Source organism: Poecilia mexicana, unplaced genomic scaffold (assembly GCF_051168715.1).
Source record: "Poecilia mexicana isolate PSO_F unplaced genomic scaffold, ASM5116871v1 scaffold_4, whole genome shotgun sequence".
In the NCBI taxonomy this organism is placed as follows: Eukaryota; Metazoa; Chordata; class Actinopteri; order Cyprinodontiformes; family Poeciliidae; genus Poecilia; species Poecilia mexicana.
In genome coordinates, this window is record NW_028263373.1 from 30,095,027 (window position 1) to 30,109,839 (window position 14,813).

General features: G+C 40.8%; 2 protein-coding genes across 7 annotated transcripts in view; one reads left to right on the forward strand and one right to left on the reverse strand.

Moving 5' to 3' along the window:
• The window catches only part of LOC106919638 (capping protein, Arp2/3 and myosin-I linker protein 3-like), a 41,957-nt gene extending 40,722 nt beyond the window's left edge, over window positions 1-1,235 (reverse strand). Inside the window, exon 1 of the mRNA XM_088005180.1 lies at window positions 1,078-1,235. Coding sequence (XP_087861306.1) covers window positions 1,078-1,135 — 58 coding nt within the window. The 5' untranslated portion in view covers window positions 1,136-1,235. The remainder of the gene's footprint in view (window positions 1-1,077) is intronic.
• Window positions 1,236-5,040: 3,805 nt separating this feature from the next.
• LOC148160031 (uncharacterized) lies at window positions 5,041-10,759 on the forward strand. Of its 6 annotated transcripts, none has more exons than XM_088005185.1 (6): window positions 5,041-5,490; window positions 6,289-6,330; window positions 6,429-6,545; window positions 6,725-6,775; window positions 7,661-7,742; window positions 7,823-10,759. In XM_088005185.1, exons 1-6 carry the CDS (start codon window positions 5,418-5,420, stop codon window positions 7,983-7,985), a joined length of 528 nt encoding a protein of 175 aa, XP_087861311.1. In that variant the 5' UTR covers window positions 5,041-5,417; the 3' UTR covers window positions 7,986-10,759. The 6 variants fall into 6 exon arrangements, with proteins under 6 accessions (XP_087861311.1, XP_087861312.1, XP_087861308.1 ...); XM_088005186.1 differs by having other exon boundaries at window positions 6,432-6,545; XM_088005182.1 differs by lacking the exon at window positions 5,041-5,490 and having other exon boundaries at window positions 5,691-6,330; window positions 6,432-6,545.
• Window positions 10,760-14,813: the final 4,054 nt, after the last annotated feature.

Sequence of the window (14,813 nt, forward strand, 5' to 3'; positions counted from 1 at the left end):
AAAAAAAAAGATCTCCCGTAATACACGCATTACTCTCTGTTCACGGCACCTCGGTACAAAGAGTCCATCCATATTTGTAACTTTAGCTGCTTCCCGGTGACCTTGTGCGGGTCCGCAGGCCACCAGGTGCCTCTCCTGACAGAGAGCGCAGGCGGGGCTGCAGGGGGCGGTGCAGCCCGGCAGGTGACTGAACGCGGGAGCGGGGATTCAACCGGATTAATCATCACAGAGCGCCTAATAGAGCCATTACGAGTAATTAACTCAGCAGCAGAGTCCCTGCCACCCGGAGCATGTGTGCAGGCGGCGCGCGCGAGATTGCGCGTGTGCGCAATAGCACTGAAATCCGAGCGGAGCTGTGACTTTGACATATGTAAGCTGTTGCTGTTTGACGAGGACAGAAATAAATATTTGTGCATCCTGTGTGCCCCCGCTTGGTTTGTCCAGGGTATGCTTTTTTTTTTTTTTAATATCCCTTTCTACTTCTTCTTGGTGAGGTACGGTGAACATCTGCTCTGTCAGGACCCTCTTTTCTGCACTTTGAGTGCATGAAACAAACATAAACGAGTCGCAAAAATAGAAATAACGCCCATTACTACAGAGACATGCGGCTACAATGGAAAATCGCACTGGAAAAAATGCATCAGTAAAAACGTGCAGGGGAACAACATCCAGGAGTGCAAACCGTAATTCCCACAACGCCCCTTTTCCCCCCTCTCTGGCCTAAGGCTTGTTGTTTTATTATTATTATAAAAAAAATTCTACTGCCTCATCCTGTAAGAAGGGCTCACTTAAAGAAAAGCATCATCTGTCTTATACGCTGTGAACTATTCGCCGTCACATCAATTATTACTTCCCCATGCCCTGATAATGAAACAGCCAGCCCCGGAAAGCTTCGGGACAAAACATGAAGGTGTAGCTCATGACGAGCATCCGATGCGTCGGCTAGGTTTCAGCCTCCGACAGCCGCGCGGAGGGGAGGAAAAAAAAAAAAAAAAAAGCATCCCGAGAACTGACCGCACGCGCGCCCCGGCCGCACGCGGGCATCATTTCAGGAGCTAAACAACGGAGAGGACCCACCTGTCATATCCTTGGTCACACTGACGAAACCAAAGGCTGAGATCTCTTTAGAAGCCATGTCTGCTCCTCTCTCCTACCGCCACCCCGCTTCCTCTCTCCTCCACCTCTTCCCCGCTGGACCTCTCTCTCTCTTTCTCTCCTGCCCTCCCTCCCTCCCTCTCTCTCTCTCTCTCTCTCTCTCTCTCTCTCTCTCTCTTTCAGCGGACAGTGAGGATGCTCTCTCTCCCAGGCATTCCAGCAGAGCATCCGACTGGCCGCTTCCTGGAAGAGAACCTGGGGAGACTGGGATGTAAGAGAAAGGGGAGGTGGTGGAGGGATGAATAATGGTGATGATGATGGTGGTGGTGGTGAGGAGGAGGAAGAGGAGGAGGCGGGGATCACTGAGCCATGAGGAAGCTGCTGTGGATACCTGTGAGAGCAGACACTGGCCTGAAGTTGGGAATTTAATTGGAAAGGAGAAGGAATGAGAACAGGAAGAGGCAATTAAAAACAAAAAATATCTACATAATGCGTAAATTCACATTTTTGGTGGGGCGCCTCCATGAAGTTTTGGGAAGAAGTGACCAGAATTTTATATATAAAATCCACCTGCCAATTGTAACATTAAAAATGTTTAATGTTACAATTAAAAACCTCTCAGGACAGACAAGACAAATAGGTTCCAGTGATATGTAATTAAATAGAGTCCATTTTCATCCAATGAAATCAATACCAGCTGCGAAAGCACCACCATTAACTCTATCCACAAAGGAAAAAAACAACAACTTCTATATATAGCAACAGGGGTACTTTCTATAGCAGAGCAAAAATTAAGATGATTGCAAATAGCGGAGAACAGGAGGAGACATCAGCAAGATGAACAATTTAAAATTTTGTCCTGATTTAGATGTATTTATTTCATTTAAACCTCTTGTTTCCTGTGCTAAACGTGTTAATTATCGTCTAGCAGAGCAAAATCTACTAATCTAAAGAAAATCCTTCACCTCTGAACTATTTGGGAAGCAGCTAACAGTGGGCCAGAGTTGACATCAGCTAGACTATGAATAACTTATCTTTTTATTTTCGTCTCTGATCATGGTGGCTGTGTTATTTATAGCGTTAATTGAAGTAAAAGAGAAATAAAACACACCCAGTAACTAAGGCCAAAGCATCTGGAACCTACTGTTAGCTGCTAATATGCTAACGCTGACAGAAGACATTAATCAGACTGGGATGATGGTAGTTTAGGCGCTCCTCTTGTTTTCGACGGCATGCTAACCCGATAAGTCTGCTACTAAATGTGCATCTCTTGCATGCAGCAGGCTAAAGGACGTGCTTCTGATATGGGACACATCACACTGATGGCTTTATCTGTTGACGTAAAGGTTCTTAAATGCATGACTTATGGCGTCTCAGACATAGGTCAATTTTATGCTTCATTCGGACGTACCCGTGACGTTGATGGAGAGAGGCCCCAGTGTGTTCGCAGTAAATATTTGTCATTTGCTCGAGACCGAGTGGTACATCAAGAGATTTATAATCCAAATGCTTCAACATGGCACATTGCCATAAGAACCTGTGTTAAGGTTGAGATACAGACTAAATATTATGTTAAATAAACCTGCGGTGGAATAGAAGAAAATATAAAGCAATGACATTATTTGCTGCGGGCGGGAGGCATGATTTATAGTTCAGTGGTTGCTGTAATGTAATGGTGTGATGGGAAATCTTAATCCTGTCATGCACATGGATCTTACTTTGCCAGCTAAGCGTTTCTTTTCCTAAAAACGGTGCAAAGCGAATACCAGTGAGCTCCCTGTAGATTTTAGACACAAAGTTATCAAACGAATGCATGTAGCCAAGGTTGATTTTAACTTAAGACACTGAAACGTCCGTTTTTCAAAGAGTACAGCTTAAAAAGGGACCTCAAGAGGCATTTTTAACAAATGTTTTAAAATACCGTAGATCACAGAACCTGTTGGAAAGGACCTACAATTAAATAATGCACTTAAATAATGTAAAAAAAGACAAAGCTTTTCAAGAATTTTACACACACCAAACACAGAAATGCTCTTGCAGGTGTGGCCTATGTGGTTCTGGTGGCTTTTATTGGTGTGGCAATGAATGACAAGGAGCTGCTCAAGTTGGCATCCGTTGTTTCTTTAATTCTCCATCTGCATTTCACACAACGGGCATGGAGGTAAGGTCAGTCTCTGGCATAGAACAAGCTCCTCGTCGGTGATCCTCATGGCTCTGAAGATTACCCATAATACCCCGCTATTTCTAGGGTGAATGCAATACAACATTTTACCAGCAGATGGTGCATTTTAGCAGGATTTAACCTGAACCATTTTAACTATGTTACACACGCATACTAGTTGATACTAGCATGGTGTGCTACTAGCATACGATAAATCATAAACAATAGCAGCTTGTGGTTATAAACCATACTGGTTTATTGTTTGAAAGTTGCCAGTTTGTTTCTGTAAATGTGTATGTTAACATTTGATGGACTCATCAAAAATTATAATGAATATTTTCACCTTGAGTGTTGACATGGTCAGTACTCCAGTAAACCAGTACAGCTAGCTTGTGCCATGCACCTGTTCATAGACCCACTGAGCTGAGAAGTACAAGAAAGGATGTTTAAAATTTAGCAAAAAGCATCTGGGGAGAAATGCTCAACACGAGGAAGATATTGGATTTGAAGAAAAATAAATCAAATAATATATGGTGCAGGATACATGTGTGAGGGGAAATAATGCTGTATCTAATGCAGCCCTATTGAAGTTCAAATCTTCTAGCTTTTCCTAGAGGAATAGGAAAAATCCTTTTGGCCTCGATCTCCAAAATAAAAGTGTCGGCCCTGATGAATGGCGTTGATGTTGTATCAATAAAATAACACTGCAATAAAGGTAAACATTCAGTCGTTTTTCTAATGCAACAAAGCAGACGGTTTCATACCGAAGTTATTGCAACAAGCAGACTTCTTGTCAGCTTCGGAAAATTGTTGCCTTTCATTTCACCTAGGTTTATTGTTCACTCAATGCCTTTTTCATGTGCATGAAAAAGGCATTGATGTCTGCTAACATTTTCAGCAGACATCTGTTTTATGGAAGGATCCAAAAGAAACAAAACAACAATTGACATCACAGGAACGGAGGCTTATTTTTATCTGAATACAATAACTCACAATGGTTTTTTATTTTTAATCATTTTGTCACATCATTGAATCTTAGTGGGATTTTATTTGGTATATAAATTTTTTTAAAATGACTGCTTTCAATTTATTGTGAAGTTTAATTCTCAAGTCATGTTATAGATTCTCATTTGGATTCACCTGTGGGCTCTTTCTGAGACACGAGTAAGCTCCGATTTAAACCGTTACATTGTAGCGCCGGCTGTATGTTTTGGGTCATTATCCAGTTAGATGGTGCACTTCTGCTTACTCCTCAGTCTTTTGCAGCCTCCAACAGCTTTTCCTCCAGAATCGCTCTCTAATTAACTCCACCTGTCTGCCCTATCAACTGGCCAATTTTAATTGTCCTTACTGAAGAAACACATCCCCAATATAACCAAACAGTCCAGTAGTTCTTCGTATTATTATTCATCCAAGGTTAGCAGAGTTTTTGTTTCTGACATTGTACTGGTTGCACTTCTTGAGTTGCAGCAGCAAGGCCGTATTCCCAACAGAGTCTGTCAATGTGCGACAATCGACTGGACCTGAGATGATTCGTCGATCCATCTCCTGTCTGTATGTCAACTCGTCACCTTACCGGATCAGACCAATGACAGCGGTGTGTCATCTGCAAAATTCAAGAGTTTCACAGACAGGTCAGCTGAGACGCAATCATTTGTGTCCAGAGGGGAAAAAGAGTGGGATGAAAACACACCCCTGGGGAGCGCCGGTGCTGGGAGAAGACACACCCAGTGCACAATGTGTACGGTTATGTTCTTTTCGTGCAGATGTCTTACCTCATTCCTTCATTTGCAGCATTTCCAGGCTATAGATAAGCCAGTGAAAACAGTGAAAATGTCAAATTGCTGGATAATTGATGGCTGCTTGTGTTATGGCTCGAAATCTGAGCTCCCTGCCCCGTGGCTGTGCATGGTTCTCCTGTCACACGGCTGTGTTGCTAACTAGTTGACAGAGGAAGGAAACGTCTCCACCAAGATGACCATCTCAATCTGCGGTCTGCTGTGACAGTCCCTCCTCCACACAGATACAGTCAGGGTCTGTCTCACAGCTTCACGAATCGGGCAGGTTTACAGAAACCCCCCCCCCAAAAAACAAACATAACGGCTGCTGGAAATTACTGCTCATTTCATATTTGTTATGTTTAGGTTTGTTCAACAAGGAAATGAGGCGCAAATCAAAGGTTGGAGATTTTAAGCTTGGTGGCAGAAACACCGTGGTGGATATCTTGCTGCTGGGTGAGTATCAAAAATGACCTTTCTTATCAATGCACACCTTTTAAAAAAAAGCCTCTGCTGTGCAGAAATCTCCTTATGCTAGTCATTAAAAAAAAGTTCTTGTGGATTCAGCTCTCTTTCTGAATGGCATGCAAATAGCAGTAGTCCGGTATTTAGGGTTATAAATTTAGTTAGGCTATTACCCCTGCTGCACGGACTTTCGGGCAGTGCTAAATTAAAATGATGTGCCCCGGCCAGAATCTGGATGGGGCAAATGGAAACGATGTGGACGCGGCTGCCAAATCGTTGCGTCTGAACCTTGGCTACTGTGTGTCAAAACTTTGTGATCGCCCCAGCACTGTGCTACACTGCTGTACGACGTGGGCGTCTTTAGCAGGAAAATACAGCAAATATGTGTACATTCCTTGTGCTCCCACGGGGAGGATAACAGTCTAAACAGCCTCATTAAGGAATGGGAAGCTGGGCTCGCCGACATGCCTGTGTAGTAGCGCTGTGACTCTGAGAGGAAGGTAAAAATGCAGCCTCCGTGGTCTTCAAAGTGCTGTCTTGGCAGAGCGAGGGATTGTTATGCTTCACAAACGAAGGCATCTTCCTCTTAGATCTGTTCGCCTCACCTTTAATTAAGAACTTTTAAAACGTTGCTTTTTGTTATGTAGCTCAAAATCAACCTTGTGAATCTGCTCTGGCTTTGGATGTGTGAAGGATCCGAGCTGCTGACTGTGATCTCGTGGAAAAAAAAACCTGTTGTAGATTATGAAGAGATGCGTTTGTGTGAAACAGTTTCTGTATGTGTTTTAGGTGTCTCCGCGTTCTTCATTCTCCATGTTGCTGCACTCGAAGGTAAGAAATTCAGGTGAAGTATTGGCTGCACCCATCTGTCATGCACAAGCAAAAAAAAAAAAAAAAGAGACCACAGCGATGTTTTTCTGTCCCTTAAGAAGAGCCCAGCGTGTGCCTGTGGCCGAACGGCTCAGAAATCAAGGTGGAGCAGAAAGGCAGCAACATCAGCATGGAGGGGTGTGTGACGCTCAACGGGTCAGGTGAGCAGCTAGCAGGTTAGCCATCATGTTTCTTCTTACCACACAACAAGGGATGTGGGAAAACTAGAGGCAAACATGTAGAAAAATGAGTTGTATGAGGTTCAGTCAGGTCAGCTGTTTGCCTTTTTTCTGTTGTTCAGTTTTTCATTAATGTATTTAGTCAATACTGATAAATAATGGCTTGTTTTTTTTAGATCTTCCAGGCAACTTTACATCAAAAGATGGGACAGAAGCCTCGACAAATGGTAACATCTTATGAAATATTGGCGTTATACCTGTCAACTGATAAGAAAACAAAATAAAACACAGGAGTTTGATGTATATAGAATGCTAAGTATTAAAAAGTGTTGAAGGCATTTGTTAGGTCAGATTCATTGTAGTTGCTGAAGTGAAAAATGTTTAAATGTCACAAGTGCAACATTTAAAAAAAACAACATAAACCTGAGTTGTTCATTCATATAACTTAAGCTGCTAGATGTGTTTACTTTAAATTTAATATACACTAAGAAGCACATAGTGCACTCAAAGGGATGTATGGTTAATGATTTCACATGAAAACATCTTATAAAAAAAAAAATATATGAATGTTACCTGAATTAATGAGAAAAATAAAACCAGCTGCCCTGATGTTGGATCCTCTTCAAGCAATCGTCATGTCGGGGTGAGCAACTTTTCACCAGCACAGACAGAGCTTCTGCACTGTGCAGCATAAAATTAAGTAATGTTATTATTGAGTGACCTAAGCAGCACTTGTATAAATTTTGTCACAAAGGCATTGATCAGTGATATCCTGACTTAACTTGTGAACAGGTTATATTACATTTGTAAGCAGCCAATATTGGAGCATTACTTACCTGGAGCCTTTGTGTGCCACTGAAACAGGGCCGATCATATGGTGACAGTTGTATTATTACAGTATTGAACTGACTGACCTTGGTTTTCAGTCTAGTCTACTCAAAGTCTAATAGTGTTTTTTTTTTTCTAAAGCAACCATCCTGTAGAGTAGTTACAGTCCCAAAAGGCTACATCAGATTGATTTTTATTTTTTATTTTATAATATTTTGCAAGTAAAGTACAATTTACTTTATACAGTGTTTTCTAACAAAAGTAAAATTCCTGCTCTGTATCAGGTGCGTGGATATGGATTGTTGTGTCGTGCTGTGTTGTTCTTCTGCTCCTGATTCCTCTAATTTGGTTCATTCAACGCAACAGGTACAGTAACGTACTCCTCTGCCAACCCTACCTCCTGCAGCCTGTTGGTCGAATTCTTTTCTTTCTTCTTTTTCTCAAAGACGCCGGATGTTTTCCACTCGGAGCTGCTGGCCACTTTCTAAAGACAGCCTCCCAGCAGTGCCGCCGCCTGTGACCAAACAGGATGCAACGGAGGTGCAGTGGGACTTGTCCTGGATGGAGATGTCCAATCTGTTAGATAAGCAGCTTTATCCTGGCACATAGAAGGTCACCCAGAGGTCATGGACTGCTAGTTCATTTTGTGGGTCAATCAGTCGGAGCATCCACTCACTGACAAAAAGAAAAGTTAATCGCACAGAAGAAATGGTTTAGTTAGTGGCAGATAGTACTCATAAGTTGTTCAGCAGTTACTGGAGCACCTGACAGTAAGTCAGAATAGTGGAGGAAGGTCTGTAGACACAAACAGCACATCATAAGTTATACGGACTTGACCTTGACTAATGTGGTTGAAACTGTGGGCTTTGAATGAGGCTGAGCGATCACATTGTACCTTTACATTATTCATAACCTCTAAATATGTGGGTTTAAAGTAATCTTCAGCATCAAATTTAAAAGATTATTTTAATTTAACCAGCATGTGTCTTCAGAGTTGAAGTTGTTTCAGCTTGGCTCACACAAAGTCATGTTTGAATTTTGTTGAGGGTCTTTGGAGGGAGTTAAAGATTAAGGTGATGGCAAAGAGACCTTTCAACCTTAAAGGGTTGAAGCTCTTTGCCAAAGATAAATCCTCAAAATACCAGTGGAAAAACAGTAAAAAAAAAAAATAAAAAGCTGGTCAGCAGTCATGACAGGGGTTTGGTTGTTGTAATACCATTAAATATGTTTCCACTGACAATTGAGAGGGGTATGAATAGTTTTCGAGACCTACTATTTTTTTTTAAAAATGTAAACAAATTCACTAAAATTCTGAATTGGTCTTCATTTTACATTGAGAAGCATCTCTTGAGTGACGCCTGCCTTATTTCCTATTAGAAAATAAAACTTTCTTGGTTATATGAAAACAATTTTACACTGAAATCAACTAGCAGTTTTGAGCATAACTGTAGATACTTTAGGTAAAAGTCTCAGTGGTCAGATGTCGGACTGAGTGACCTCCTGTGGATATCCACAGACATCGTGAAGATTCAAGCGACGTCAAACAGACCTCGCCAAAGGGAGAACGCCATTCCATCGGCGCCTGCCATCTTACTGTGCACAATATATGACACTTTCTGGAGACTGATGTAAACCATCAGGCCTGGATTGATGAAGATCGACTTCCTATTGTTGGGTATTTCCACAGGGATCAGCCCTGACAGTGTTGCACCAAGACACGCCGACCTTACGCTCAGCATCTATGGCTCGAGGTTCCCTCTGACCCCTCTTACGGCTTTGCAGAGGTGTAATCAGAATAATCATGTCTTCAAGTTAACAGAAAGAAAAGTAAAAAGTCTTCAGGCAATTTCATAAATATTCAGTCTGACTACTTTGCATATTCAGTAACTTTCCAAGGGAAAAAAAAAAAAGAATAGCCCTCGGGTTTTAGGCAACTGAAAGTGTTCTGAACTGCTTTCTGAATATCTGATGTCCAAGATAAGCTGTGAGGAGGAAATTAGAATGATAAAGTCACAGTTGCATTGATAAGCTGATGGGAATACACAAGTGAGGGATCGTTGTCACTGCAGCGCTTCACGCTGCCACGTTACACGAGAAAGAAAATATGCCTGAATATTTTTCACAAATGTCGGGTTGGGGATTTGAGGGATCCTGATAGCGCCGTGTCCAGACAGCTGCACGGCGTATCCACTGCCTCGTTTCCAAATGCAATGCCCAGCCTAACGCAGCATAATGCGAGATGTTACCGTGGATATGAACTCTGACACCGTGGCGTTCTGCCGGACCACCATCACTGTGCTTGCTTTACCAACTCTACTTCTTAACCGACCTGATTTTGTAGCCGTTGCATAAACGTGATAAGACCTTGAACACATCTGGTTTTATTTCGTTAACTTTTTTTCTGTCAGTGAGTGAATTCTGCATATTTACAGACTTAAAAGCAGAGAGTGCTGCAGAACTTCAAGGGCATTATAGTCTTGTATTTTTTTTTAAAAAGTATTATATTATTATTCCTCTTATTTAATACAGTTCATTAAATGATGGACAGAAAAAAATATGTTTAATTAAAAGCAAACATGCATACATTGAGGTTTTAAAAAGAGGTTATTTTGAAACATGTTTATTTTTGCTTTAGCTTTCTTTTTCCTTTTCTTTTTGTGCTTGAAATGGACTAAGTTGTTTTAGACACATGATCAGTGTCAGCTCCCAAACCTCCTCTTGCGCCAGATTGATAAAAATATTGTTGAAATGTCCCTTTTTTTCAGGAACTTTATTACTACAGATAAACTACACACAGATGAATGTTTGAAAGCCAGTATTAATTTGATTATGATGATTCTCCACTTACAGCTGATGAAAACATGACATTGAAAACTGGATTATTATATCAGATCAGTAAAAACTATTTCTAAACCAGAGATGTGGGCTTAATGACGGGTATGTCTATAACCTGCTCAAAGGTTGTTATTTTCAAAATGTACTTTTAATCTGCCAAACGAGACTCATCGGGACAGATACTTTCATTTATTCAATATACACCAAGAGCCATTCAGCTCAGAACCATGAAAACTAAAATGAAGAATGAGCACAAACGGATTCGAATTTAACTTTTCAATATTTAAAATTTAATCCTCCATTCGAATTGCGATTGAACCGATTCTTAGGTTTGAACCTGTTTATTTTATTTGTAATATTCTTCAAAAAATAGACCATTTAATAATTCCAGTACAAATGTGCCATAAATGAGTAATGTTGCAAATTCAGGCTAAAAACAATGCATGTCCTGATTTTTGAACTGCTGTCTGGATAAAAGAAAAACATTTGTTACTTTTCCTTAAGCATAAGCTTGTTTATGTGCAAAGAATAAATGTTTGTCTGTTGGACATTTTGTTGTGTATTTTGACAATGTTTCAAGATTTGGCATTTGGTTAAGGTTTATACTGGTGCCCTCTGATATAACAAGGTGAATAAATGGATGCTAATCTTTGAAAGAAAAAAACAAAACAAAACAAGAAAACATCCAAAATGATAAAGAAAGTGACCTTTTTGTCATATAGATTTGATCTGGTGGCCTGAACTCATGTCTGATGTCACTTCACTGTGATATCAGACACGACTACCAGGAACATTTGTCCTTTCGCCACCAGTAGGTGTTTTTTTTTTTAAAGTTTGAACATATAATGACTGCAGTTGAAACCTGTTCAACTGCATTCATTTGTGCTCCCTACATTAGAGGCACTTTTGTTTTTGTTTTCTCATTGCATACAGAGACTGCACAGGTCTGACAGCAAAATATCCCCAGATACATTTTACTATTTCTAGCTCTTTAATATTTCTACTCTGACCAGTGCAGAGTAGACCAAAGGACACGATTCAAAAAGAGAAAGCCAGATGGAAGAAAAGATGGGAAGCCATCCTGGTAAGTTAATCAGGACCTGCTGTAAAAAGAAAAAAAAAGTCTTTAACTTGTTTGAGCATGCCATAAATCTGCAACCAAAGACGCTCTATGCTGTACAAATGCCGAACTTGGTAGATTTTGAAAATTTTAAGAAATGTACACAAAACCTAAGAGCAGACATTAGCAGGGAAAAGAAAGTATGAAGGTAAACAATCTCAGTGCGTCTCTTTCTCACATTCCTTGTTTAGTGTATCTCCTTCAGTCATCAGTCCTGCAGCTGCTGCCTGCAGAACAAAATACAGAATTCAGTATTTAATAAAAATGTGTCAGTAATGAGTCCCTGTTTTTCAGTGAAATACAAAAAAGATCGTGAAATGTTCTCAGGTTCAAAAGCTAAGATTATACATTTGATAATAAGCTGAATTATTACATCAAGTTCATCTTGTACTTGGACCTGTACAAGATGTACAGGAACATTTGGCTTGCAGCAGAAGGAAACAAAAGTTAGATGCCATCTGCAGTTACAGTAAACTACATAGCGACAAACTAGTTAGGCTGCATATTTTCTAGTTGGAGGACAAAGCCTCAGTTCCCATAATGTTACAAAAGAAAACTGAGGGAACTGAATGTCAAGAGACAGAAAAACAAACACACCTTCAGACTGCTGTGCAGATCCCTTCACTTTTATCATTCTGAGTAACTATTAACTAAAGTAGGAATAAGTAAAAGTTTGAGTTTTTTAGGGATGCAGTTACTGACAAAGATTGCTTGAACTTAGAAAATATTTAATATCTTTATAAATCTATCATTTTATTTTTCCAGGACGTTGTACCAAAAGTTACCTCAAACCTGTCACCATCACTGCACGATGTTTTTCATAATTTCATCATTTATGTACTACAAACAGTTTTTAAAAATGTATTTTATTATTTTATACATTGGACCAATTTTTTTAAGTGCACAGTTAGCTATTTTGTGTTTGAATCAAATTCAGTCTGTTTCCTGTCAAAAGCAGAAATTCTCACAGCATGATGCTGCCATCACCGTACTTCACTATGGAGGTATATTTTTGGCTAAATGAGCTTGCGACATAAACATTGTGTTCAGTTTTAGTAACGTTATTCACGGCTGCCTGAAAGATTTTGTTTACTTATAACTTGTTTGTGTTATAAAGAGTATGGACTTATGTAACTCAGGTATCTATTATTTGATACCTTCTACAAAATAAGACAAGATGTACAGGAGCTGCTTTCTTTGAGTAATTCTGGGAAGATTTGGTTAAGATTTTTATTTTCTCTGTTGCTTGATTTCTCGCTATAGTTCAGGGTTCAGTCTAAAAATGAAACTCCTGCTTCAGTTTCATCACATCTTACTGATTCTCATTAGAACGCGCGTCTGATGAGTGAAAAATAGCTTTCCCCAGAGCGTTACCTTAGTGTCAGTCTTTTAAAAACATCAAAGTCAGGTTTAGCGACGACTGCATTTTCAAACCGAAAAGCCTCTCAGCTCGAGGAATATTCAGCCTTTTCTAGAAGGGTCCTTTGTGAATTTGGTCACAAGTAAACACATTACCTTGTAGGTGTCAAACAGGGAATTAAAATAGGACACATCTAATAATGAGCATTATAATGCTAAGTATAAGGTCATTATTTTTTTTAAGACTTCCTGTTCAGAAGACATTTTTAAAAATCCATTCATGATCTTAATCAGAAGCTTCTGAAGATCTCTCGCTATTTGTCTTTGTTTTTTATTAGGCCCGAGCAGCTAAGCGCTGCGAGAGCCTATTGAAACCTTGCTGTTTCTTATTATTATAGTTCTTCAGCCAAATGAATTGGCTTTTTGGGGGCTTTATCATATTCAAAAACTCACCAAACTTGGCGGGGGCATAGAGCCCGTGTAAAATTTACGTATTTTAAGGTCCCCGGAAAAATCGCAAAAGAAACGGCTCAGTGGCGCCACCTAGCAACTTTCAAAAGACCCTTTCCTATTCACTTACTTTATCGTACAGACTTGAAACTTGGTACACTTGTAGAGCTCCCCAAGACACTCTGAATTTACAATTAATGTCATAGTGCAAGTATCACAGATTGTCGGCCATTTTGGATTGAAGTTCCGATTTTGACCCGATTTTGGCCGTTTACAGGGTTCGCATTTGATCGAACTTGTCCTAGGGATTTCGATCGATCGGCTTCAAACTCGGTCAGATCGTTCATAAGGCATGGCCGATCCAAAGTTATCGTAGGTTTGCGTTTTCGGGCTTGCTGAAGGGGTCTTTCCGGGGGTCAAAGTTCACCGATTCGCCATGAAACATCAAACTGTTATAACTCTTTGAAAAAAACTCATAGAAGCACCAAACTTTCAGTGATTGATCATCATGGGATGCTCTACAATACCCAACGGTCAAATGATGACGTCACTTAGGCCACGCCCCCTGAGAACAGGAAGTGTCATTTTTTACGCTGAACGGTCGCTATCTGACCCCTTTGACCTAATCGAGGTGAAACTGTGTCCACAGACAGAAAACATGTTGGTGTGTTGAGGATTCCAAGCCAAGCTCATTTGAATCCAGCAGGTGGGCGTGGCGGCGTGGCGAAGTGACCCTAAACGCCGTGTCCTTACGTTTGGCTGTGGATTCCACAATTTTGAGGCCAGCTGCACCAAACTTGACATGAGTGATCCTGGTAGGGTCCCCTACGATCCTATGTTGTCATAGTCTGACGTCATCTAAGCCCCGCCCCCTCAGAACAGGAAGTGCTTTTTTTTCCATGGAAAGCTGCCTTTCTGGCTCACTGCACCTAATCAACATGATTCTGTGTTGGATGACAGATAACATGTTAGTCTCACTTGCTTTAAAGCGCCAAGAGTCTTCTGTAGAGGGCGTGGCCGTGGGACCGCGGCGAAGCAGAGGTAACGCCGCCGCCATACGTTTGGCTCTAGATTCCACATCGTTCAGCCCAGCTGCACCAAACTCACTAGGATGCATCCTTATCCATCCCCGAACAGGAATCCATAACAGTCGTTGATGGGCGTGGCCTAATTTCTCTACAGCGCCCCCTAGAAATTTTTAAATGATCAGCCCCAAGCCATGCTTTAACCTAGAATTATGAAACTTGGTACACATGTGTATCATGTCAGGACCTACAAAAAAGTCTCTTGGAGCCATGGTGCAAACCCAACAGGAAGTCGGCCATTTTGGATCAAAATCAGCCATTTCCTCTTTTTCATAGACATCGCATCTGATCTATCTCCTCCTGCAGCTTTTGAGATAGAGACTTCAAACTCAGTCAGCAGAGACTTCAGACATTAAAGATGAAAAGTTATCGTAGGAATTTTTCTATGTCAAAGCATGTGGGCGTGGCTAAGTCCCAAACTTTGACTATTCGCCATGAAACATCAAGATGCAATAACTTCCACATAGAAGGTCACAGCTGCATCAGACTTCCTATATCTGACTACAGACCACCCCTCATCACATTGAGATGGTCAGTTGATGACATCACCTTAACCCCGCCCACTTCCGACAGGAAGTCACCTGTTTT